The following is a 24,336-nucleotide window of genomic DNA, read 5'->3' as shown; positions in this document are numbered from 1 at the left end:
CTTTCATGTTTCCCTACTAAAGGCTGCAACAGCTAACACGTTTCCTGGATGTTCTTCTCTTCGCCCTGACCCAGTGCTGGTCGATGGTCAGAAAGAATTTGTGGTGGAAAGAATTCTAGATTCTAGGTTGTACAGAGATCAGTTACAATACTTGATTAAATGGCAGGGCTACCCAGTGGAGGACAACTCATGGGAACTAGTCAATAACATTAATGCTCCTCGCTTACTCCGCCAGTTTCATCAGAGGTGCCCAGACAAGCCTGGTCTGAGGTCATCCGGAGGCTGTCCCTAAGGGGGAAATAATGTAAGGTTCTCAGTCTTTTTTGACATGTTTTTGAAATTCATTTTTTTCCGTCGGCCATTTTGCTTTCTGTCCTGCTGCAGCTATCTTGCCCTCAGTTAATATGGAGTTTCCAGCTTTCATGTTGCGGCCCTGATTCTCTCCCTCTTGCCTCTTAAGCAGCCTCAGCTGTGCAATCAGTGCTTCAGAATCAAGTCTGCAGTTAGCCTGTGACCTGCTCCTGGAAGTCTTGGACTTGGTACTCCAGCCATCTCCTGCTGAGGAACTTTTAAACACTTGTGGACACTGGAAACCTGCTGCCTGATAAATCCACAGTTGCAAGGGAAGTAACAGAGAGAACATGTTGTGGAAGTTCTGCTATGCTTAATATTTATTCTGGCCTGCTGTGTCTCCTGCCTCTGTATCTGCAAACTGTGTGAACCCTTTTGGCTTACTTGTATGAAATAATACAAGTCCTTTCTAATCACACCTGTGTCTCCTGTGTTTTTCCTCACACCCAAGCACAAGACGCCATATGAATTGTACACTGTACATCACACTGAAGGTGTTCCTCTCAGGAGAGACTGAAGATGGCAATGTCATCCAGGTACGCCACCGCGTACTTCTCCAGTCCCTGAAGTATGTGGTTGACCATCCGCTGGAAAGTGGCTGGGGCATTCTTCATGCCGAAGGGCATGACCATGGACTCATACACTCCAAAGGGGGTGATAAAGGCCGACTTCTCCTGTGCCTCGGGGCTCAGGGGAATCTGCCAGTATCCCCAACTCAGATCCATGATGGACAGATATTTGGAGCCAGCTAACCGCTCAAGCAGCTCCTCGATGTGCGGAATTAAGTGCGCATCAGAGGTAGTGATGGTGTTGAGCCCCCTGTAGTCCACGCAGAACCGGGTGGACCGATCCTTCTTCAGCACAAGGACTACAGTTGAGGCCCACGCGCTTTTGGACAATTAAATCACCCCCAGCTGTAACATCTTATCAATGTCCTAGCGCATAACCTGCTGCACCTCGTCAGAGATCCGATAGGGTGTTCGCCGTAGTGGGGCATGTTTCCCGGTGTCCACCTCGTGGACCGCTAACTCAGTCCTTCCTGGTCGGTTGGAGAACACGGCCCAGAAGGGTTCCAGCATGGTCCGCAGCTGCAACCTCTGGGATTCGAATAGCAAGGCGCTTACCTCCACGTCCTTGATGGACCCACCGGCCTTGGCCAGCATGTCCAGGAGGGGGTCTTCCTGCCTGTCCTTGGGCAGGTTGCAGACCGGTAGCACGCAGGCTTCACGTTCATGATAAGCCTTCATAGTATTGACGTGAAAGGCCTTACGCCTACCCTGAGCGTGATCAAGCATGATCACGTAGGTGACTGGGTTGAGTTGGGTTGGTGGATGACATATGGGCCTTCCCAGGCTGCCTGAAGCTTATTCTTTGGTACGAGGACCAGCACCCACACCTTTTGACCCACCTGGTAGGTCCGTTCCCGGGCGTTCTGGTCGTACCAGTGCTTCTGGTCAGCCTGAGCCTGCGTCATGTTGTCATGCACCAACTGCGTAAAGGTCTGCATTTTGTCACGGAAGTGCATGACATAATCCACGATGGACACTTCTGAATGGTTCGGCTCATCTTCACAGGAATCCCATACACTGCCCCTATTGGTCAAACAATCAGTAGATTTGGTTTCCAGTACCATCTCTATGCTGATGACACCCAATTATACGCTTCTTCTCCTGACATCACGCCAGCCTTTCTAGAAAACACTGGCGATTGTCTAAACGCTGTGTCTAATATCATGTCCTCACTATATCTGAAACTGAACCTATCAAAGACTGAACTCCTTGTGTTTCCTCCCGCTACTAATGTACCTACACCCGACATTGCCATTTCCGTCTGTGGTTCCACTATTACTCCCCAGCAACATGCCCGCTGTCTTGGGGTCATACTTGATTCCGAGCTTTCCTTTGCCCCCCACATTCGATCACTGGCTCGCTCTTGTCATCTGCACCTCAAAAACATTTCTAGAATTCGACCTTTTCTTACTTTTGACTCTGCAAAAACTCTTACTGTTTCTCTTATTCATTCTCGTCTCGACTATTGTAACTCTCTTCTAATCGGTCTCCCTCTTACAAAACTCTCCCCTCTCCAATCTGTCTTGAATGCTGCAGCCAGGATCATATTCCTCACCAATCGTTACACCGATGCCTCTACCTTGTGCCAGTCATTACACTGGCTACCCATCCACTCCAGAATTCAGTATAAACTTATTACCCTCACCCACAAAGCCCTCCATGGCTCAGCACCACCCTACATCTCCTCCCTTGTTTCAGTATACCACCCTACCCGCGCCCTCCGTTCTGCTGATGACCTGAGGTTAGTATCCTCAATAGTCAGAACCTCCCACTCCCGTCTCCAAGACTTTACACGTGCCGCGCCAATTCTTTGGAATGCACTTCCCAGGTCAATACGATTAGTCCCCAGTCCCCACAATTTTAAGCGTGTCCTGAAAACGCATTTATTCAGACTGGCCTATCGCCTCAACACATTAACCTAACCTATCCCTGTGTGGCAGAGCCAAAAATTTTACCATAACCAGGTTCCCAGCATCATGTTCCCACATGCTTTATGCATCCATTAGCCCTCTGTGTCTGTACTGTTACACACTTAACATTATGGCTGGTCCATACAATCAGGGCAACTGTTACCACCCACCTTTCGTGTCTACCTCTTTCCTCATAGACTGTAAGCTTGCGAGCAGGGCCCTCACTCCTCTTGGTATTTGTTATAATCTACTGTATGTGATTATTGTTATGCTGTAATGTCTATTGTCTGTACAAATCCCCTCTGAAATGTAAAGTGCTGCGGAATATGTCGGCGCTATAAAAATAAAAATTTATTATTATTATTATTATTACCAACCCAAGGGGTCCCCGGACTTGCCTGCCGTACAGTAGCTCGAAGGGGGAGAACCCCATCGAGGCCTGTGGAACCTCTCGGTAAGCGAATAAAAGGTGTGGGAGGTACCGCTACCAGTCGCGTCCTTGGATCTCAACCAGCATGCGTAGCATCTGTTTGAGGGTACCGCTGAAGCGCTCACACTAGCCATTGGTCTGTGGGTGATACGCACTCGATACCAGACGCTTCACCTGCATTTTCTTACAGCGAGCCTCCATTAGGCGAGACATGAGTTGGGTTCCTTGGTCGGTAAGCATCTCCCTTGGAAATCCTACCCTTGAAAAGATGGCCAACATTGCATCCGCCACCTTATCCGCCCTAGTTGAGGACAGAGTCACTGCCTCCGGGTATCGGGTAGTGTAGTCTACCAAGGTGAGGACGTATTGCTTTCCAGAGCTGCTGGGGACGGCCAGCGGACCCACAATGTCCACCACGATCCTCTGGAAATGCTCCTCTATCACTGGCAAAGGGATCAGGGGAGCCTTAAGAGCAGGCCCCGCCTTCCCCACTCTTTGGCAGGCGATACAGGAGCGGCAGTAGTTTGTTACGTCTATCCCCATCTTGGGCCAATAGAAGTGTTGAGACAGCCGGGCCTTAGTTTTGCTGATCCCCAAGTGTCCAGCAAGTGGAATCTTATGGGCAATCCGCAACAGCTCACCCCTGAATTGATAGGGGACGACCAGCTGTTTTTCCCTCAACCACTCCTTTTGGGATTCTATGGGTACTGTCTCCCGGTACAACCTTCCTCGTTCCTAGAACACCCTCTCCTTATCAGTCATGGAGGTGGGCATCTCGGCGAGGCATCTCAAGTTCTCGAGGCTCGCATCCGAGTGCAGAGCGGCCTGGAACTCCTGGCTGGAGGCAGCCAGAAGTGACGTCAAGGTTCCCCCCTATGGGACCTGCTCGGGGTACATCTCTGTTTCAGTCAACCCTCTAGCTGAGGAAGGTCCGGAAGGCAGGGCGTTACCTGCGTTCCGGGCACTCTGACTGCGGGTGACAGCGGCTACATAGGCTGTCTCCGAGTTTTCCACAGACCCATCAGCCGGTGCGGCTATGGGTTCTAACTCCCCATCCACCCCCCACACTTCAGGAGCAGTGCTATTTATGGGCCAGTTACCTTTCTTGGTGGCGCTGGTCAGTTGCATGGCATCACCTTCTTCACGGTTCCCATGCACCTCCTCATTTCCTTTAGCACCGTCGCTTGCTCCCGTTAGGGGTTTTTCAGCCGTCTCACCCCGCAGAGTGACGTGGCTGAGCACTCCTGCGCCTGTGGACACATCAACCATTTCATAAAAATGGTTAGATACAGCCTGCACATTTACATCACTATCAGCATTATCACTAGGGAAAAAATGGTTATCAGATGCATCATTACTCGGTAAAGCATTGTCAGGTAACACATACAGTTTCCCATCATCATCAGCATAAGCATTCCCCTTACTGTCAGATTGGGGAGGGGTGTCAGGGACGTAATATGCAACCATCCTCCCCAAATCAGTAACAGATAAAATGTCGGTGGGCAAGTTCTCGGTCAACCCCACTTCCTTGACCCCGCTCCCGGCATCCCAATCAATAAAAACCTGGGCCATCGGCAAAGGACAGCGGACGCACCCAATCCCAGTCACAGTCAGGGTTTTCCCTGGAATAATCTCTTCAGGGGCTGCCAGACCGGGTTGGATGAGGGTTCTTTCAGCCTTGGTTTCCTTGAGGCCTGTAGCGAGACGGGCCCCCACGCGGACTTGCTGCACATTGTCATCGACCTTTCCAACCACCCCACCCACCAACAGAATAGCCGCATTAGGCCCGGAGGTCTTGGCTGGGGGGTTCTTCTGCTTCTCCAGACAGGTGGCGCTGATATGTCCAGTCTGTTTACAGGTAAAACACTGGCAAGAGTCTGCTGTAGGCAAATGGGACAGGGCCACCGGTGTGTCGGCTGGCAGTGGCACTGGGGTTGGTTGCAGGCTTACCCCTTTCCAGCTGGCGGCGACTGGCTTCTGCATCTCTGGTTTTCAGTTGGCCTCATAGGTGTCGGCGATCTGCGCCGCTTTGTCCGCATCCTTCGGCTCTAGGTCCATCACGAACTGTTGCACCTCAGCTGGGCAAAGATGTAGGAACTGGTCTTTGATCATCAGGTCCCTCAGCTGCTCAAAGGTGGTCACTGACAGTCCTTGGATCCACTGGTCAAAGTGGGTCCTGAGTCCTTGCACCGCATCGCTATAACTGTTGATTAGTCCATGTTGGAGGTTCCGGAACTTCTTGCGGTATACCTCAGAGGTTAACTTGTTACTTCTTGATCAGGGCTTCTTTGATGGCCTCATAATTTTCATCTTGTTCTGGAGGGAGAGAAGTGGAGGCCTCCAGAGCTTTGCCTCTCAACCCTGGGGTCAAGTACCTGGCCCATTGGTTCTCAGGCAGCTGGTACTGTATGCAGGCTTTCTCATATGCCCACAGAAAAGTGTTCAAGTCCCTGTCCTTTTCCATCACGAGAAAATGCTCTGGCCGCGGTTTGGGACTCTGAGCGCTGCTGGGCTCACTGCTCCGTGCTGTGGAGGGTACTACCCCTAGCCGGGCCATCTGTAGTTCATGGGCTCTTTCAGCCTCTCACTCGGCTTAGCGCTCTGCTCTCTCTTGAGCTTGCAGGATCAGCTACAGACGTCTGTCTGTATCATCTGTGGGGCAGCGTTGTGGGGCCATTTGCAGATAGTTGTCCACGACTCCCTGGCTGCGGGTAGGGCCGGCCTGCGCCAGCTGGGCCCCTGCGGCTGCACCATCGGCACTGGTGCTGCTTTCCGCGTCCCCTGGGCCCTGGCTCTCCTCCCATTGCATCAGAGCCACGACCAGCTGTTCTTTGGTTTGTCAGTGGCGTCAATCTGGTTTGACGCGCACAGGGCGATCAGAGCATCCTTGGTCTGCCACTTAAAAGATAGGACAGAAAAACAAAGAGAAGGGAGGGGGTAATCACAAGTACACACAATTGTCTCAGGACTAATAAACACTGAGTCTATTCACCAAAACTTTTGCTGCAGGGTCCCCACAAGAACCGTGCAAGTTTTTAGTGAGAGGAATGATTGCTCAGACCAGATCACTAATGCTCTATTATCCCACAGTTGCTATCAAAATGTGATGGAAACCAGTATATTCACTATATATCTATCGCAGGGGGGCTTATTTTAGTTATCCCACCGCTGCCACCAACTGCAGGGATTTACAGTCATGGCCAAAAGTTTTGAGAATGACACAAATATTATATTTTCACATGATCTGCTGGCCTCTGGTTTTTATGTGTGTTTGTCAGATGTTTTTATCACATACATAAATATAATTGCAATCATATTATGAGTAGCAAAAGGTTATATTGACAGTTAGAATGAGTTAATGCAGCAAGTCAATATTTGCAGTGTTGACCCTTCTTCTTCAGGACCTCAGCAATTCTCCCTGGCATGCTCTCAATCAACTTCTGGATCAAATCCTGACTGATAGCAGTCCATTCTTGTAAAATCAATGCTTTTATTTTGTCTAAATTTGAAGGTTTTTGTTTGTCCACCCGTCTCTTGATGATTGACCACTAGTTCTCAATGGGATTAAGACCTGGGGAGTTTCCAGGCCATGGTCCCAAAATCTCTATGTTTTGTTCCCTGAGCCATTTAGTTATCACCTTTGCTTTATGGCAAGGTGCTCCATCATGTTGAAAAAGGCATTGTTGATCGCCAAACTGCTCTTGGACGGTTGAGAGAAGTTGCTCTTGGAGGACATTCTGGTACCATTCTTTATTCATGGCTGTGTTTTTAGGCAAGTCTGAGAGAGAGCCCATTCCCTTGGCTGAGAAGCAACCCCACACATGAATGGTTTCAGGATGCTTGACAATTGGCATGAGACAAGACTGGTGGTAGCGCTCACCTGGTCTTCTCCGAATAAGCCGTTTTCCAGATGTCCCAAACAATCGAAAAGGGGATTCATCAGAGAAAATGACTTTACCCCAGTCCTCAGCAGTCCACTCCCTGTACCTCTTGCAGAATATCAGTCTGTCCATGATGTTTTTCCTGGAGAGAAGTGGCTTCTTTGCTGCCCTCCTTCAGACCAGGCCTTGCTCCAAGAGTCTCCGCCTCACAGCGCGTGCAGATGCACTCACACCTGCCTGCTGCCATTCCTGAGCAAGCTCTGCACTGCTGGTAGCCCGACCCGCAGCTGAAACACTTTTAAGAGACGGTCCTGGCGCTTGCTGGTCTTTCTTGGGCGCCCTGGAGCCTTTTTGGCAACAAGGGAACCTCTCTCCTTGAAGTTCTTGATGATGCGATAGATTATTGACTGAGGTGCAATCTTTCTAGCTGCGATACTCTTCCCTGTTAGGCCATTTTTGTGCAGTGCAATGATGACTGCACATGTTTCTTTAGAGATAACCATGGTTAACAGAAGAGAAACAATTATGTCAAGCACCAGCCTCCTTTTAAAGTGTCCAGTGGTGTCATTCTTACTTAATCATGACAGATTGATCTCCAGCCCTGTCCTCATCAACACCCACACCTGTGTTAATGGAGCAATCACTGAAACGATGTTAGCTGGTCCTTTTAAGGCAGGGCTGCAATGATGTTGAAATGTGTTTTGGGGGATAAAGTTCATTTTCTAGGCAAATATTGACTTTGCAAGTAATTGCTGTTAAGCTGATCACTCTTTATAACATTCTGGAGTATATGCAAATTGCCATTAGAAAAAATGAAGCAGTAGACTTTGTAAAAATTAATATTTGTGTCATTCTCAAAACTTTTGGCCATGACTGTATGTATATCCCGCTTTCCATTTCCGGGTTGGAACTCGCAGCTCTCCGGCGCCCCCCTTACCCTCAGGTCTGTCAGTGAACTGCACCTAGGATAAGTAGTCATTGGATGGGCCGCTTGGATGTGTCCTGCTGTTAGGCATGCTGTAGCGAGGGAAATATAACTACTCCCAGCCGCAGCCAGGCAATACGCTTATAAAACCTGTTCTGTCGTTGCCATCTTTTCCCAACAAGCCCAGAACGCACTTTGCTGCCACCAGCTCCGATCTCTTAAGTTATAACGGGTCCAGAGCCGACCCAAATTAGTAGAGTAATTCACTTCAGAGGATGTAACGGTACGTTATAGAGCAAGGGGAAACAAAACTAGTAATTTTATACATTTTACTCCAAAAAGGTAGGCAGTGTTTACAAAAGGTATAAAAGATATTACAAAGGGAGAAAATTGAAGATATATACAAGACGATTACAAAATAACAGGGATTAAAGAAGAAAAGCACTTACACTTGCTTAAGTCATTTCCAGCAGACCATGCGGGCAGGAGATGGGCGATACATATCAGTGCATCACAGAACCTTTCTGTATCAGGGTTCCAGGGCCAAAGCTACTGGGAAATGCTTACACTAACTTATACCCCCTGGTCGTGACATCACTGAAGGGGTTGAGTTATCGAAGCCCTCCTCTTATCAGAGGGTTGAAAATTTGCTAAGACCTTCTTAATTCTATAACTCTGGTGGAAAACTTAGCAGAGTAACGGCAGAACCATCACTCATCTTGTTTTGGAATTAGCTTCCTATCAAATGTAAACATGGAGTGGTTATTCGACTCGGTTCAGGAGAAATCCATTTCGCGGATTCTGCTGGTGCCAGAGCTTAGGCAAAGGCGCTGGAGTGTAGCTTTAACATCCAAGGTCCTTAAATATGTAATTTTATATCTCTGTCACTGAATGGGGCCGAGTTATTCCATCTTTAATAACTCCCACATGTAACAAACAAGCAAATGTTTTTACACAAAGAACTGATCTCTGCTAACTAACACTGAGGGAGGTGTAGGAGGGGTTTAGTATTACATGCAGGGAAGGGAGCTAGGGAGAGAGAGCTCACAGCCATGACGGGGGGGGGGGGGGGAGGAGGGGGGTCGAAAACCCACAGCTTGTGTTTGCACAGCTATGGAACCTTCTAGAAGGGTACTTTGATTGTGAGCATATTCGTAGTATCATTACACTGTGGGACACCAGCTCCTCCTCACTATGCTTCATGCTATTGCTCTCAAGGATACTCCTTTCCTGCTTTTTCTCCTACACTTCTCTGACAGTTCCTTTGATGTATCAATTGCTGGCTTTTCTTCCCCTCCTCCTCACCTCACTGACCTTATTGGACAAACCATCACCAGATTTGCTTTTCAGTACCATCTCTGATGCGGATGATACCAAATTATACACTTCTCTGTAGAAGAAAGGGAGAAAGGGAAAAAAAAAAGAAAGGCACACAGAAAATGTTGTTCTTTTTTTAATTAGATTCCAAGTAATATAGATTCCACCTACAAATAGCCTCCCAACAGTTTGGAGAGGTGTGCATGTGTTTTCAATCGATGATAATTGATTGAAGGGTGGAACCTTTTTTTTTTTTCCCTGTATAAATGTGTCTTTTAAAGATATATATGATTTTACCTGATGAAGGCTAATTGTATGTATAGCCGAAACGCGTTGTGTTTTTATGTCTAATAATAAACTGGATATTCCTTTAAATATTCAGAGTAATTAATGAATCAGCCAGAAGCGCTCCTTGACAAACTGGAAATCCTTTTCTGCACACTTCTCTTTACATCACCAAGATATTTCTACAAAATATCAATGATTGTCTGTCGTCTATAACTTTAAAGGGAATCTGTCACCCTTTTTTTTGACTATCAGCTGCCGGCATTGACATCAGGGGCTTATCTACAGCATTCTGTAATGCTGTAGATAAGCCCCCGATGTAACCTAAAAGATAAGAAAAACACGTTAGATTATACTCACCGGAGGGGGTCGTCTGGTCTGATGGGTGTAGCGGTCCGGTCCGACGCCTCCCATCTTCATAAAATGCCATCCTCTTCTTCCCTTCCTGTAGTGGCTCCGGCGCAGGCGCACTGCTCTGCCCTGTTGAGGACAATAAAACATCCAGACTCCTTATCTATGAACTGGTCCAATATTTATGTTTTTCCCTCTCCCATAATGATAGTTCTGCTTCACGTCACTTGTCTCATCTATTGAATTTTTTCTATGCTGTGTTGTGCATAAATATGTGACTTCAGATTTTGTATTAGTCATTGCCTGATGAAGAGACCTGAGTAGTCTCGAAAGCTTGCAATGTGTTATCATCTTTTTAGTTAGCCATTAAAAGGTATGAACCACTGAGGACTCTCAATTCTGAATATTTTTCTACCTATATCTGATCATTCACTTGTCTCCTGTATCTCAAAAACATCTCTAGAATTCGACCTTTTCTTTGTCTGTTCAAAAATTCTTACTGTTGCACATAATACAAGAAAAATATATCTTTGTACCGTGTTAGCCAGTAGATTGAAAAATATTAAAATTTGACAGTCCTCAGTGGTTGATACCATCTCTTCAGTTAGCCATTAAAATGTAACAAATAGCAAGTTTTGAGACGACTCAAGTCTCTTCACCAGGCATAGTATAACACAAAATCTGAAGAGTACACTGGTTGACCATCCGCTATTGAATACAATATAAAACTTATTATTCTCACGTGTTAAGTTCTCCACAGTTTTTGCGCCGTCCAACATCTTCTGCGTCATCTCTGTCTACCACCCTCGCTATGCTTCCTATTCACTAATGGGATGATTTAGCGAATCCTGCTTTGAGCAGGGGGTTGGACCAGATGGCCTAGGAGATCCCTTCCAACTCTATGATTCTAATGACCTAAGACTAACAACCTTAACAATCTGAACCTCCTTCTGCCATCTCCAAAACATCTTCTGTGCTGCGCCAGTTCTTGAGTGAACTACTATAGACAATTTGATTAATTACACTGTGTTTCCAAGGTTTTGTCCCTAGGACAATTTTGAGTGTTCCTGATAGAATTTTTCAAGCCGATTTCAGAAATGACTTCAGATTTTTACTCTCACGTAAGGTTTTTGAGACATGATACGAAACATTATAATCTGTTATAATTCTAAAAACTCATATGAACTTTTTCTGAAACAGTATATTCTGAATTTTCCACTGAAATAACATAAATCGCAGGCGCAGTGAATCATTCGGCTGACCGTGTACGGAGCATACCACATCTCCTGGGCAGGGGAGGAATCAAAAGACAATACTGACATACTTAGAGCATGACTGAAGGGATCACGACCTTCAATGCCATTCGCTGTCCCAATGATATGGAGAGAGCAGAGAGATCATGTAACAGATTGCTACTTCTGCCTTACAAATGTAACAGGATATTGAGCAAAGAACAAGAAACCAATAGAATATCCTAATCTTCCTTCAGCCATAAGACCAGTGTCACACGAAGAAAGTCTTCGTGTTCCAAAGCCGCCCAAACTATGGACAATGGAGGACGACGAAGATGAACTAACAATGTCAGTGGAAAATGAAACTGCGGCAGACCCAGACTTTGAGCCTTCTACATCTAATCTGCATCTGTTCAGTCAAGCTGATCTGAGTGACTTGGTCAGAGATTTGAAATTGTCAAAGAGGCAGGCAGAATTATTGGGATCAAGGCTACAAGAACGGAATCTCTTATTACCAGGAGCAAGAAATTCTGTTTTTTGCAGTCGTCAAGAAGACCTTAATCAATTTTTCAACCATGTCGACAGTTTAACCTTTAGCAACGATATCTTGGGGTTGTTTGGTGCTCTTGGATGCGAACATGGCCTGAAGGAATGGCAACTGTTCATTGACTCGTCTGTTTTAAGTCTGAAGGCTTTTTTACTACACAACGGAAATATCTATCCTTCTATACCTATAGGACATGCCGTACACATGAAAGAAACGTATGAGAATATGGAGTTACTGTTGACCCACATTAATTATAGAAATTATAACTGGAACATATATGGTGATCTAAAAGTTGTTGCACTTCTTCTTGACCTGCAGCTTAGATATACCAGGTATTGTTGTTTTATTTGTGAGTGGGACAGTTGTGCACGGGAAATGCACTATTTCAGAAAGGACTGGCCACTCTGCGAAAACCTGGTTGCTGGACAGAAGAATGATAAATATAATCCTCTCGTTGACCCAGTAAAGATATTTCTCCATCCTTTGCATATTAAACTTGGGCTTATGAGGAATTTTGGCAAAGCAATGAACAAAGAATCGGAAGCCTTTTCTTACTTGCGACAGAAATTTCCAAGAATAAGTGATGAAAAGATTAAAGAAGGTATTTTTATTGGCCCACAGATCAGAGATAAAATGAATGACAGTAGCTTTGGTTGTCTTTTGCAAGGTGCTGAACAAGCGACATGGAGAGCCTTTAAAGATGTGACCTTCAACTTCCTTGGCAACAGCAGGCACCGAGCTTTGAACATCTCCTGGACAACATGCTCACAGCATATCATTTGATGAAATGCAATATGTCACTAAAAATAAATTTTCTACATTCTCACTTGGACTTTTTTCCAGCCAATCTTGGTGCCGTTAGCGACGAACATGGTGAAAGATTTCACCAAGACATTGCGCTGATGGATAAATGGTAACAGAGAAAGTGGAGTACGTCAATGCTGGCTGACTATTTCTGGAATCTTATTTGAGAAGCATCTGACACGGATTATAAACGAAAGTCTTCTGCAAAACACTTTTGAACAATTGCTTTTGCTACTAACATTGATGCACATGTATGTAGTGTCTCAGACGTCATAATGTAGACTATAAACTGTTGTTTCTTAACCCCTTACTGCCAGCTGACGGAATAGAACGTCAGCTGGCAGCATCCCCCGCTTTGAAGTGGGCTCCGGCGGTGAACCCACCTCAAAGCCGCGACATGTCAGCTGTTTCTAACAGCTGACATGTGCCCGCAATAGGCGCAAGTGAAATCGCGATCTGCCCGCACCTATTAAGTAGTTAAATGCCCTCTGACAGCGGGCATTTAAATGCACTTCCGGACACCGGTCCAGAAATACGCGCAGCGACGACCCCTGTTACGTGATCAGTGGTCATCGCTGCGTTGCCATCACAACCAGAGATCTCCTCGAGACCTCTATGGTTGATGATGGCAGATTGCTATGAGCGCCACCCTGTGGACGGCGCTCTTAGCAAGCCTGTAATTCTGCTGCATAGAGGTGATCTGAGCATCACCTCTATGTAGCAGAGGCGATCATGCTATGGCAGCTTCTATTGAAGCATGCCACAAGTAAAAAAAAGTGTTTAAAAAATATAAAAAAATAAAAAAACATAAAAGTTCAAATCACCCCCCTTTCGTCCTGATCAAAATAAAACAAAAAAAAAAAAAATCAAATCTACACATATTTTGTATCGCCGCATTCAGAATCGCCGGATCTATCAATAAAAAAAAAAGAATTAACCTGATCGCTAAATGGTGCATGATAAAAAAAAGTCAAAACGCCAGAATTACTTTTTCTGGTCGCCGCGACATTGCATTAAAATGCAATAACCGGCAATCAAAAGAACTTATCTGCATAAAAATGGAATCATTAAAAACGTCAGCTCGGCATGCAAAAAAGATCACAAATAATGGAGACGCCATGGGTACCGGAAAATTGCGCAATTTTTTTTTTTAGCAAACTTTGGAATTTTTTTTCACCACTTAGATAAAAGAGAACCTAGACATGTTTGGCGTCTATGAACTCGCAATGACCTGGAGAATCATAATGGCAGGTCAGCTTTAGCATTTAGTGAACCTAGCAAAAAACCCCAAAAAAGTCTATAAGATACAATAAAATTTTCTCAGGGGACAAGAACTTCTCTGAAATTTGTTGTGCAGTGTTACCAGTATCAAACTATGTAAACATTTCCACTTTGTCCTTATTAAATTTTCCTCAGAATCTGCTCTTATCATCTGTTTATACACCTTACATACACATAGGAGCACTCTGTTCTGGTGACCAGTTCATGCAGCGTTATTTGAATACCCTATTTGTTAAATTGATGGCTTAACCAAACTTAGAATCATAGAAACGTTTTACCATTCACCTTTTGTGGTTTCATCTATTTCCTCATAGATTGTAAGATTGTGACTATGGCCATCACTTCTCTTGGTATGTGTAGAATTATGTGTTACTCTGTAATATTTTTATTGTCTGTACAAGTCCCCTATGAATTTTAAAATACTGTGGAATATGTTGGCGTAATAGAAATAAAAAAATACAATTATTATAGGCATCACAAAATGATGTAAACATATTTATAGACTCTCTATATAGGTTTAGAGAACCTGGGTGTTTGAAAATTCTGTAAAACTAGCTTTACATCAGCAATTATTATTAAAGAAGTGAATTTATTCATTTCAATTACCTGGTGATGTGAGGCGCTGGGGAACCTCCATCATGACGTCCTTGTACAGATCTTTGTGTCCTTCCAAATACTCCCACTCCTCCATGGAGAAATAGACGGCGATATCCTGAGACCTTATAGGAACCTGACAAATACAATAATACCGTCATATCCCCCAATTCCTTCATAGCATTACTGTATAATGTCCCATCAGTGTCACCTCTCCAGTCAGCAGCTCAATCATCTTGTAGGCGAGTTCTAGGATCTTCTGGTCATTGATGTCCTCATGTATGAGGGTGTGAGGTGGAGGCCACGTGACTGGGTTCAGGGGTCTTCCCCATCCCTCAGACACTGGGTCCTGACAGCGCTCACTAGAGGTCTTCTTCACTACTGTGTATTCCTGGTTATGGAGAGACACATTAATAAATCTCACTACAGACATTTCCAGAGTCCTCACCTCTCCAGTTCTGTCCATCTGTTATTCTCATAGATAAGAATGATGTAATGTGACGTCATCAGAATCTCTCACCTCTCCAGTAAGCTGTAAGATGATCTCTAGGGTGAGGTGTAACAGCCTCTTTGCCATCTCTTTCTTGCCACTATCCATCCTTGATGGGTCAATCAGGAAAATTCTCTTATAGAAGATCTTCACCGAAAGGATCCAATATTATAGGGACCTGAATGGGAAGAAGATGATGAACATCATAAAGATCCCATGTAATAACAAAGTTACTAGAGATAATAAGGGGAACAAGTGAGGAGATATATCACGTAGAGGTTTCTTTTCTCATGAATTAGAACAGGAAGGCAGTTCCTACCTGAAAAAGACAGATATTTCTGAAAATTATGTCCAACAGAGCACATCATTAAAGCTAAAGGGGTGGACTGAAGTCAAACTAAATTTCGTTCTAAATCCTCATCTATTTAGTGCCGTAATCTAAGCTACTTTCCAATATACCTTTATTAAAAACTCCCTGCCATTCTATTTTTTTTCCAATTTCCTGTGTGATGAAACGAAGCAGTGAGGAGATGGCCTAAGGGCAGTTTAGAACACTGAGGAGATGGCCTAAGGGTAGAGAAGAACACTGAGAGATGGCATGAGGTCAGAGAGAGGAATGCTGAGGAGAAGGCCTGAGGTCACAGAGGAACGCTGAGATGGCCTGAGATCACAGAGGAACACTGAGGAGAAGGTCTAAGGGTAGAGAACAACGCTGAGGAGATGGACTGTGGTCAGAGAGGAAAAGACGGACAGAAGGCAGAGAGGAACACTGAGGAGAAGGCATGAGTGTGGACTTATCAAGGTATGTGCACATGATCGGGAATGGCTCAGTATTTGACGCAAGTGAAATCTGCATTTGAGGTCACTGGCAGGTCACCTGCGGTTTTGATGCAGTTTTTACATGCATTTTTTCCGCATGCGTTTTTTCATTGCATGCATTTTTTGTGTCGCCTGAAATAAAGTAATCGAAAGTTGGCTTCTGGGAAGGAAAAAAAAAGTGATTTCCTGTTTGCAGATATATTGGGGTATGTTCCCACAGTCAGTAAATGCTGTGGATTGGATGCTGTGTACATCCGCAGCATCAAACCCGCAGCGGTCAGATGTTACAGCATAGTGGATGGGATTTCAAGACATCCCATGCCCACTATGATGTGTGCACCAATGCGGCTCATCCATAGAGATGGACATGCGGAGTGTCTTTCCAGACCGCAGCATGTCAATTTATGTAGCATTATGTTACGTAATGTTATGTAATGTTGTTACGTAAATTAACCATACACTTTCATTAGATGCATTAAAACCGCATTATCTTCCTAGTCACATGCGTATTAAGTGCGGGATCGCAGCTTACTACGCATGTGTACTCATTTAAAGTGCACCTGTCACCTGTTTTGGCCGCTATAAGATGCGGCTGCTGCCTTTCAGGGCTTATCTACAGCATTCTATAATGCTGTAGATAAGCCCCCAGTCCGACCTGGAAGACAAGAAAAATAAGTTGTATTATACTCACCCGGGGCGGCAGTCTGATGGGTGTCGCAGGTCCGGAGCCTCCCATCTTCTTGCGATGCCGCCCTCCTGCTTGCTTCATCGTTCCCTGGCATCGCGCAACTGCACAGGCGTACTTCTCTGCCCAGTTGAGGGCAGAGCACATTCCTGCAGTCCGCAGGCGCTGGGCCTCTCGGACCTTTCCCAACGCCTGCGCACTGCAGTGCTTTGCTCTGCTCTCAACAGGGCAGAGAAGTACGCCTGCGCAGAAGTGCGATGCCAGTACCAAGGAAGCAAGAAGGAGGGCGGCATCGCAAGAAGATGGGAGGTGTCGGACCTGGACCTGAGGCACCTATCGGACCGGACCGCCCCCCCCCCCTCCCCGGGTGAGTATAATAAAACTTATTTTTCTTATCTTGCAGGTTGGACCGGGGGCTTATCTACTGCATTATAGAATGCTGTAGATAAGCCCTGAAAGGCAGTGACCGCATCTTATAGCGGCCAAAACAGGGGACAGGTTCCCTTTAAATAATGGTGAATCTTGTGACACAGCTGGAAGTACACGACACAGGAAGTGGAGGACAGCACAGAGAGGTCCCCTCATTTTTAATAAATAATAATAAAAAAAACTGATGTGGGATCGCCCTATATTTGTTAACAAGCCAGAGTAAAGCAGACTACTGGGACTGGTATTTCAGGCTGGTAAGGATCCAATATCCATGAACCTTACCAGCCTGATAATACCAGGCCGCAGCAGTCTGCTTACCTTGGATGGTTAGCAAAAATAGTGGCATCCCCTCGAAAAAAAATAGCGTGGGATCTCCCTATTTTTGTTAACCTGCCAAGGAAAAAGCAGGCAGCTTCAGCCTGTTATTCTCAGGCTGGCGAGGCCCATGGATTTTGGCCCTCACCAGCCTTAAAATAGAAGCCCGCAGCAACTCCACAATTGACAAATCCAAAGATGCACCAATTATGGCACTTTACCCGGCTCTTCCCATTTGCCCTGTAGTGATGGCAAGTGGGGTTCATATTTGTGGGGTTGATGTCACTTTTGTATTGTGTGGTGACATCAAGCCCACGGCTTAGTAATGGAGAGGCATCTATATGATACATTTCCTTACTAATCCTATAGTTACATGGTAAATAAAGACACAGCCAGAATAAAGTCATTTAATTGAAATAGTGACAGACTCCTTTAATAATCTCAATAAACCATATTTACTGCATCGCCTAATTCCGCCGAAGCCCTCAATCACCTGTAAGAGAAATAAAATTAAAAAGCAACAATATACCATACCTGTCCGCCGAGAAGATATACATACTGTCCCACGACGAGTCCAGCTCAGCTACATCTGGATGCCTTTGGCTGAATGGTGGCATTATGGTCAGCTGAGCTCATCGCGAGAATTGCAGTGAACGCGAACTTCCGGCTGTGGCACAAAGTACACCTTTATTTAAATTAGTACACAGGCGTAGTAAGCTGTGTTCCCTCACTTAATAAGCATGTGACTAGAAAGATAATGCGGTTTTATCGCATCTAATTCAATCCTATGGGTAAGTGACGCTGCGGAGACAGCGCATCTCCCAAACATAAAAAGACATGCTGCGATGTGGAAATATGCGGACGCATGTCCGTCTACACAGTGAAGCCGGAGACGTCTCTGAACGTATAGTGGACATGGGATTTTGTGAAATCCCATCCACTATGCTGTAACATTTGGCTGCTGTGGGTTTGGCACTGCGGTTGTTCGGAGCGTCCAATCCGCAGCGTTTACTGACTGTGAGAACATACCATCAGAAAAAGAATGGAGCTCATTATAGTCAGTGGGGACGGCCAGACTCAGCTGGTGTGTATCTCCTATCCCATGTAGATTGTGAGCCCTCACGGGCAGAATCCTCTCTTCTCCTGCATCAGTCATGACCTGTATTGTTTAACCCCTTAGTGACTGAGCCAATTTGTAGCTTAAAGGGAAAGGACCGGAAACACCGCCCATCGGATCGGACCCAAGTCATTTAAATACTGCACCAAAATGAGGTGACAGATTCCCTTAAATGACCGGGCCAATTTTTACAATTCTGACCACTGTCACTTTATGAGGCTATATCTCTGGAACACATTAAAGGATCCCGCTGATTTTGAAAATGTTTTTTCGTGACATATTGTACCTCATGACAGTGGTAAAAATTCTTCGATATGACTTGCGTTTATTTATGAAAAAAATGGAAAATTTTGCAATTTTCAAATTTTAAATTTGTTTGTCCTTAAATCAGAGAGATATGTCACACAAATTACTTAATAAATGACATTTCCCACATGTCTACTTTACATCAGCACAATTTTGGAAACAAAATTTTTTTGTTAGGAAGTTATAAGGGTTAAAAGTTGACCATCAATTTCTCATTTTTACAACAAAATTTACAAAACCATTTTTTTTTAGGTACCACATCATATTTAAAGTCACTTTGAGGGGTGTACATGACAGAAAATACCCAAAAGTGACACCATTCTAAAAACTGGACCCCTCAAGGTGCTCAAAACCACATTCAAGAAGTTTATTAACCCTTTATGTGCTTCACAGGAACTAAAGCAATGTGGAAGGAAAAAATTAACATTTAACTTTTTTTTGCAAAAAAATTACTTCAGAACCAATTTTTTTAATTTTCACAAGTGTTAAAACAGAAAATAAACAACAAAATGTGTTGTGCAATTTCTCCTGAATACGCCGATATCCCATATGTGGGGGTAAACCACTGTTTGGGCGCACGGCAGAGCTCGCAAGGGAAGGAGCACCGTTTGACTTTTTCAATGCAGAATTGGCTGGAATTGAGATCAGACGCCATGTTGCGTTTGGAGAGCCCCTGATGTGCCTAAACAGTGGAAACCCCCCCCCAAGTGACACCATTTTGGAAAGTAGACCCCTAAGGAACTTATCTAGATGTGTGGTGAGCACTTTGAACCCCCAAGTGCTTCACAGAAGTTTATAAAGTAGAGCCATAAAAATAAAAAAATCATATTTTTTTCTCAAAAATGATCTTTTTGCCCCCATTTTTTTATTTTACTAAGGGCAGCAAGAGGAATTGGACCCCAAAAGTTGTTGTGCAATTTGTTCTGAGTATGCTGATACCCCATATGTGGGGGTAAACCACTGTTTAGGTGCATGGTAGAGCTTGGAAGGGAAGGAGCACCGTTTGACTTTTAATCTCAAAATTGTGAGACCGGATGCCATGTAAGGTTTGGACATGTGCCTAAACAGCAGAAACCCCCCAAAACTGACCCCATATTGGAAACTACACCCCTCAAAGATTTTATCCAGGGGTATATTGAGCAATTTAAACCCACAGGTGCGACACAGAATTTGATAACATTAGGTCGTCATATTCAAAGAATTTTTCCACAAAAATCTTGGTTTAGACCTGAATTTCTCACTTTTGTCAGAGATTACACCAAAAAGTGGACATCACAATTTGTTACCCATTTTCTTGTGAGCGTGGCGATATCCCATAAGTAGTCAAAAAGTTCTGTTTGGACAAACTGCAATGCTCAGACAGGAAGGGCACAATGTGACAAATTTGGCTTTATTTGAAAATCCTTTCAGGAATTATTACTCACAGAGGGAGGCATGCTCCTAAAAATACATTGGCGGATTATAAAATTTGGTTTTGCTAACAAAACATTTGTCCTGCATTTGCATATATTGTAGCAGGAAGAATAAACTGTACTGGAATGAAGGGCAAAATGTGGAGGAAAATGCAGCCAACTATTTGGCAAAGCTGAGTCTAATGATGAAAGAACACCAGCAGGGCTAGAATGACAGAGACTTTCAGAGACCGGTCGTACAACGTCCTTTTAGCTCCATCAATCCCTTAATGAGAGACGAATGTGCCAATAAAGGTGGTGCACCATAGCAAGCTCCCACCCGCCAAGGTCAGAACTGCTATATGCACAAAACAGCCAATCCCCTACAGAATCTGTAAAGTATTGTCTGGCACCAGAGGTTCGACAAGAACCATACAGTAAAACCCATAGTGTATAAGTATGGAACGTCCTCATTTTTAGAAATCCTCCAATAAAATGATCATGCCCGGATCACCAACATAAATTAAAGTAATATAAATGGAAGACGAAGTTTTGTGTAGCAAGACAGTCGTAAAAACAGTCAGTTAGATAAATGGTCAAAAATGTTTGTCAGTAATCAAGTCCTAGAATTAATTTTCAGATGACCTGACTTTTCAAGAACATTTGTGGGGTCCACACTCTGGAGTATACAGACGTGGATGAGAATTTGTTGGAATAGTAGTTTGGTATGGGATTGATCAAGTGTTGGAATTAATTGTGCAATGGGGTAAAATGGGATCTACTAATGAAAATATTCTCTATTACTTGTTCCAAATTACTATACTGGGGCCACTAAGCAGAAAATAAGAATTATATAAAAAAAAACCCTAATAATTGTAGGTGGTGTGGTAGGTCTCAAAGCAGAGGGAGATACAAAGGCCTGGTTGGGATGGGCATGTGGGGCAATAGTACCGGGAATCACTGCTTCTGCCATGCTTCCTGCAAACCCGGCATCGTTTTTGAGGATATCTTTGGGTGGGAGTGACAGGGACAGGGTGAGGAAAATGGCGCTCTGCAAGCCTATCAGGATCCTGTCAGCGCCGTCGGACTGCTGCGGCTGAACAGGATAACTCACCCAGACTACGGGGGGGACCCGGGGTCCGATACTGCAGGGAAAATTCTGGCACCAGGACCTGTGACACTGAAAGTAGTTTAGCAGCACCAGGACCTACGATCATGTGACCACAGGGGGCGTGGCTTAGCGTCCTGCTGCTGGAGATGGCAATAGAGTTCTATAACAGGAATCCTGGAGTAAAGGCTAGGGAAACTCAGATCAGACAAACGGAGGGTCATTCACAGAGAGGGCGGCGCGGTACCAGGGGGACAAGCAGAGAATAGTCAAAACGTAAGCAATGAATCATGCACAGAGATAGCAACGCAGTACAAGGGGGCAGTCGGAGAATAGTCAGGTCCAAAGCAAAAGAGTCATTCACGGGAATATCAGAGCAGTACAAAAGAAACAGGCAGAACTCATAACAGGGACAGAACCGGATCAAAACCAAGCAAGCACAAAGTATCACAGTCACAAAGCACACCAGGGTCACACACTCGGCCAAGGGTCTGAGTATAAGCGACAAGGAGTGAGCCCACAATGAGGCTATAAATAGCCTCCCAGAGTCTCAGAGTGAGGCTGTCCAGATTAACCTCTGAACTACCTGATCACACAAACACAGCAGATCATGACAAAGCCTCCAGGAATCCTCAAACTTGAAGGCTTCCCCTGGTGACATTGACTCAAACATGAGGCCCTCAATTTTTTCCTGAGACTGTAGGAATTTAAGGGGTCCTTGGGATATTTTATACAGAATAAATCTCTTGTATGTGGCAGTTTGAATAAGGTAGATTGACACCTTTTTGAACCAGGCCCTGGTTTCTGCTTGATGAGGTATGGTTGCAGAACCTGGTCTGATAAGTCAACGCCACCCATAAATTTATTATAGTCTGTGACGCAGACCATGTTTTTCTTGTCCCTGGTGGCACCCCTCTCTCTGACTGTCACAGTGGTGTCCACATGCAATGAGGTTAGCATGTAGACGTCCTTCCTGTCATTCCACTTCACTGCAAGTAGTTGGTCACTTGCGAGTAAGAATGACGCCCCCTTCGCCAAACGTCTGGACACCAACTGTGATGGAAACCCCACTCTGTTTTTCCTGACCATCCAACAGGGCCCTGTATTTACAGCGTGGAGGGATTTATATAGGGGGACGCTTGTGTAATAGTTGTCCATATACACATGGTACCCTTGATTTAGAAAGGGCATCATTAGCTCCCGCACAATTTTGCCTGGGATGCCAATTGTCTGGGGGCAGTTTGGGGGGTATATTTGGAGGTCCCTACCTTAATAAATTAGAAAGGTGGAAGTGTACCCTCATGAGCTCTCACAAGTTTTGTATAATTTGATTCCGTATTTGGCACACTTGGAGGGGATAAATTGGTGGAATGAGAGACAGCCATTGTAGCTCATCAAGGACTTGCTCATCAAGGACTCGTCGACTGCCACATTTTTCTCTGGGGTATAGGAATTCGGAAATTAATTTTGTAGGAGGGAAATTAGGGGTCTCAATTTATTTAGCCGATCATAGTTGGGGTCAGTTCTCGGGAGGGCTTGGGAATTGTCACTGAAGTGGAGGAATCTCATCAGGGCTTTGTAATGGACTCGGGACATGATGGCTGCAAATACAGGGGTGCTGTGGACAGCTTTTGATGCCCAGTAAGAGCGGAGTGTGGTTTTTTTTTACTAAACCAATATTCAGGGTAAAGCATACATTTTTTTTTATTTCGGGGACATTTGTGGGAATCCAGGAACGGGAATGAAAGGAAGTGGGTTTTTGGGAAATGTATTGCCGGCCATAAAGGTTTGTTTGGTGGGCAATTAATTCTAGGACTTCGGGGCTAATGAAAATTTTGAAAAAATCAATGGGGGTAAAATTGGCGACATCTACTCTTATTCCAGGGACAGCAGAAAAAGGGGGAATTTGAGGGGAAAATGAGGTGTTATTATACCACAGCAATGGGGGGACTGTGGTACTTGGTCCTGCCTCTGAAGCTTCAGCAGTGACAACAGACTCCCCTACCATCGGGCTGAGGGATCTGGAGGAAGAGTCGTCGTCACGGTCTGAAAGCTGCTCAGCTTCAGAGGCAGATTCTATTTTGCTACTGAGGTTGCCGGAGCAAAGCAGGTTGTACGCTTGCTCCGCGCTGAAAGTTCTGTGGGCCATTTTATTTCCCTGCCTAATGAAATACTATCCCTAATCTAACACTAGTATTTTTTTTTCCTTCTAACCCTAATATGTGTAACCCTTACCGCAAAAAATTTATTTAAAAAAAATTAAAAAAATATTTATTTTTTTCATAATCCCCTGACAATTGGGATGGGGATGCGGGGATTATGGAGAAAGGGGGTGGGTAATTTGATTTTTAGGATGCTTGCAGATGCAGAAATTATGATTTTTGTTCACTGACAAGGCAGCACTTCAGCTGTAGTCTCCGTCTCTTCTCTCCCAGAACAACTACAAGGAGAGAAGAGATAAAGCACAGCCCAAGTGCTGCCATATTTACTAATATTGGGGTTTTTGATCACTGTGATAGGGTCTATCACAGTAATCACAACCCAGCAGCCAATGAGAAAATTCTCACTGGTTGCCGGGTGCACGCAGGAAGATCTTGACGGGTGCACTGCACCCATCATTTTCTTTCTGCCAGAGGAAGGAGGGGGGGCCAGGAGAGCGGGGGAACGCTGAGTCAGTACATAAGGTACCGTGGGGGGCATCGGAGGACCTGGGGACCCTATTTTTCTCCCCTCTGATGTGCGATCACATCAGAGGGGAGAGAAATTAAATGTAGAATCGCGTGTTGGTTTTTTTTTTGCGATCGCTGTTATAGGGTTAATAACGGCGATCACAACCCCGGGGTCGGTAAATACTGACCCAAATCATGCTCTCTGGAGTCTTGGCTACCCCTGGCAGCCGAGTCCCCGGAGAAAATCCAACTGTGGGGGGGGCGCTTTTTTCACAGCGCCATTAATTATCGGCGCTGTGGTTTAAGTACCCTTAGTCATACCTCCCAACTTTTGAAGAAGGCAAAGAGGGACAAAGGCTGCGGCGTGGCAAATTTTAGGCCACACCCATTTTAGTAGCCACGCCCATATCCACGCCCCAACCGCACCCATTTAGCACTGCTGATCACACTGTTTCATAAACAATAAACAGAAAAAAAATGGAGCGCTGTATGGAGCCCTGATGCCCCGCCGCCGATTCTCTGTCCTCCTG

At 45.0% G+C, this 24,336-nt stretch overlaps 1 protein-coding gene across 2 annotated transcripts in view; it reads right to left on the bottom strand.

The window, feature by feature from the left end:
* LOC141051100 (oocyte zinc finger protein XlCOF8.4-like) overlaps positions 1 to 24,336 on the bottom strand; it is a 45,141-nt gene that overhangs the window by 18,980 nt on the left and 1,825 nt on the right. For both annotated transcript variants that reach the window (XM_073547979.1, XM_073547978.1), the window contains exons 2-6: positions 14,998 to 15,145; positions 14,689 to 14,868; positions 14,490 to 14,613; positions 10,029 to 10,148; positions 4,361 to 4,510 (exon numbers count right to left, since the gene is read on the bottom strand). In XM_073547979.1, coding sequence (XP_073404080.1) covers positions 4,361 to 4,510; positions 10,029 to 10,148; positions 14,490 to 14,613; positions 14,689 to 14,868; positions 14,998 to 15,075 — 652 coding nt within the window. In that variant the 5' untranslated portion in view covers positions 15,076 to 15,145. The remainder of the gene's footprint in view (positions 1 to 4,360; positions 4,511 to 10,028; positions 10,149 to 14,489; positions 14,614 to 14,688; positions 14,869 to 14,997; positions 15,146 to 24,336) is intronic.

This window comes from Dendrobates tinctorius, unplaced genomic scaffold, assembly GCF_039654945.1.
Source record: "Dendrobates tinctorius isolate UK_male_01 unplaced genomic scaffold, ASM3965494v1 ptg000155l, whole genome shotgun sequence".
Classification (NCBI taxonomy): Eukaryota; Metazoa; Chordata; class Amphibia; order Anura; family Dendrobatidae; genus Dendrobates; species Dendrobates tinctorius.
This window is presented reverse-complemented; position numbering and strand designations above follow the sequence as displayed.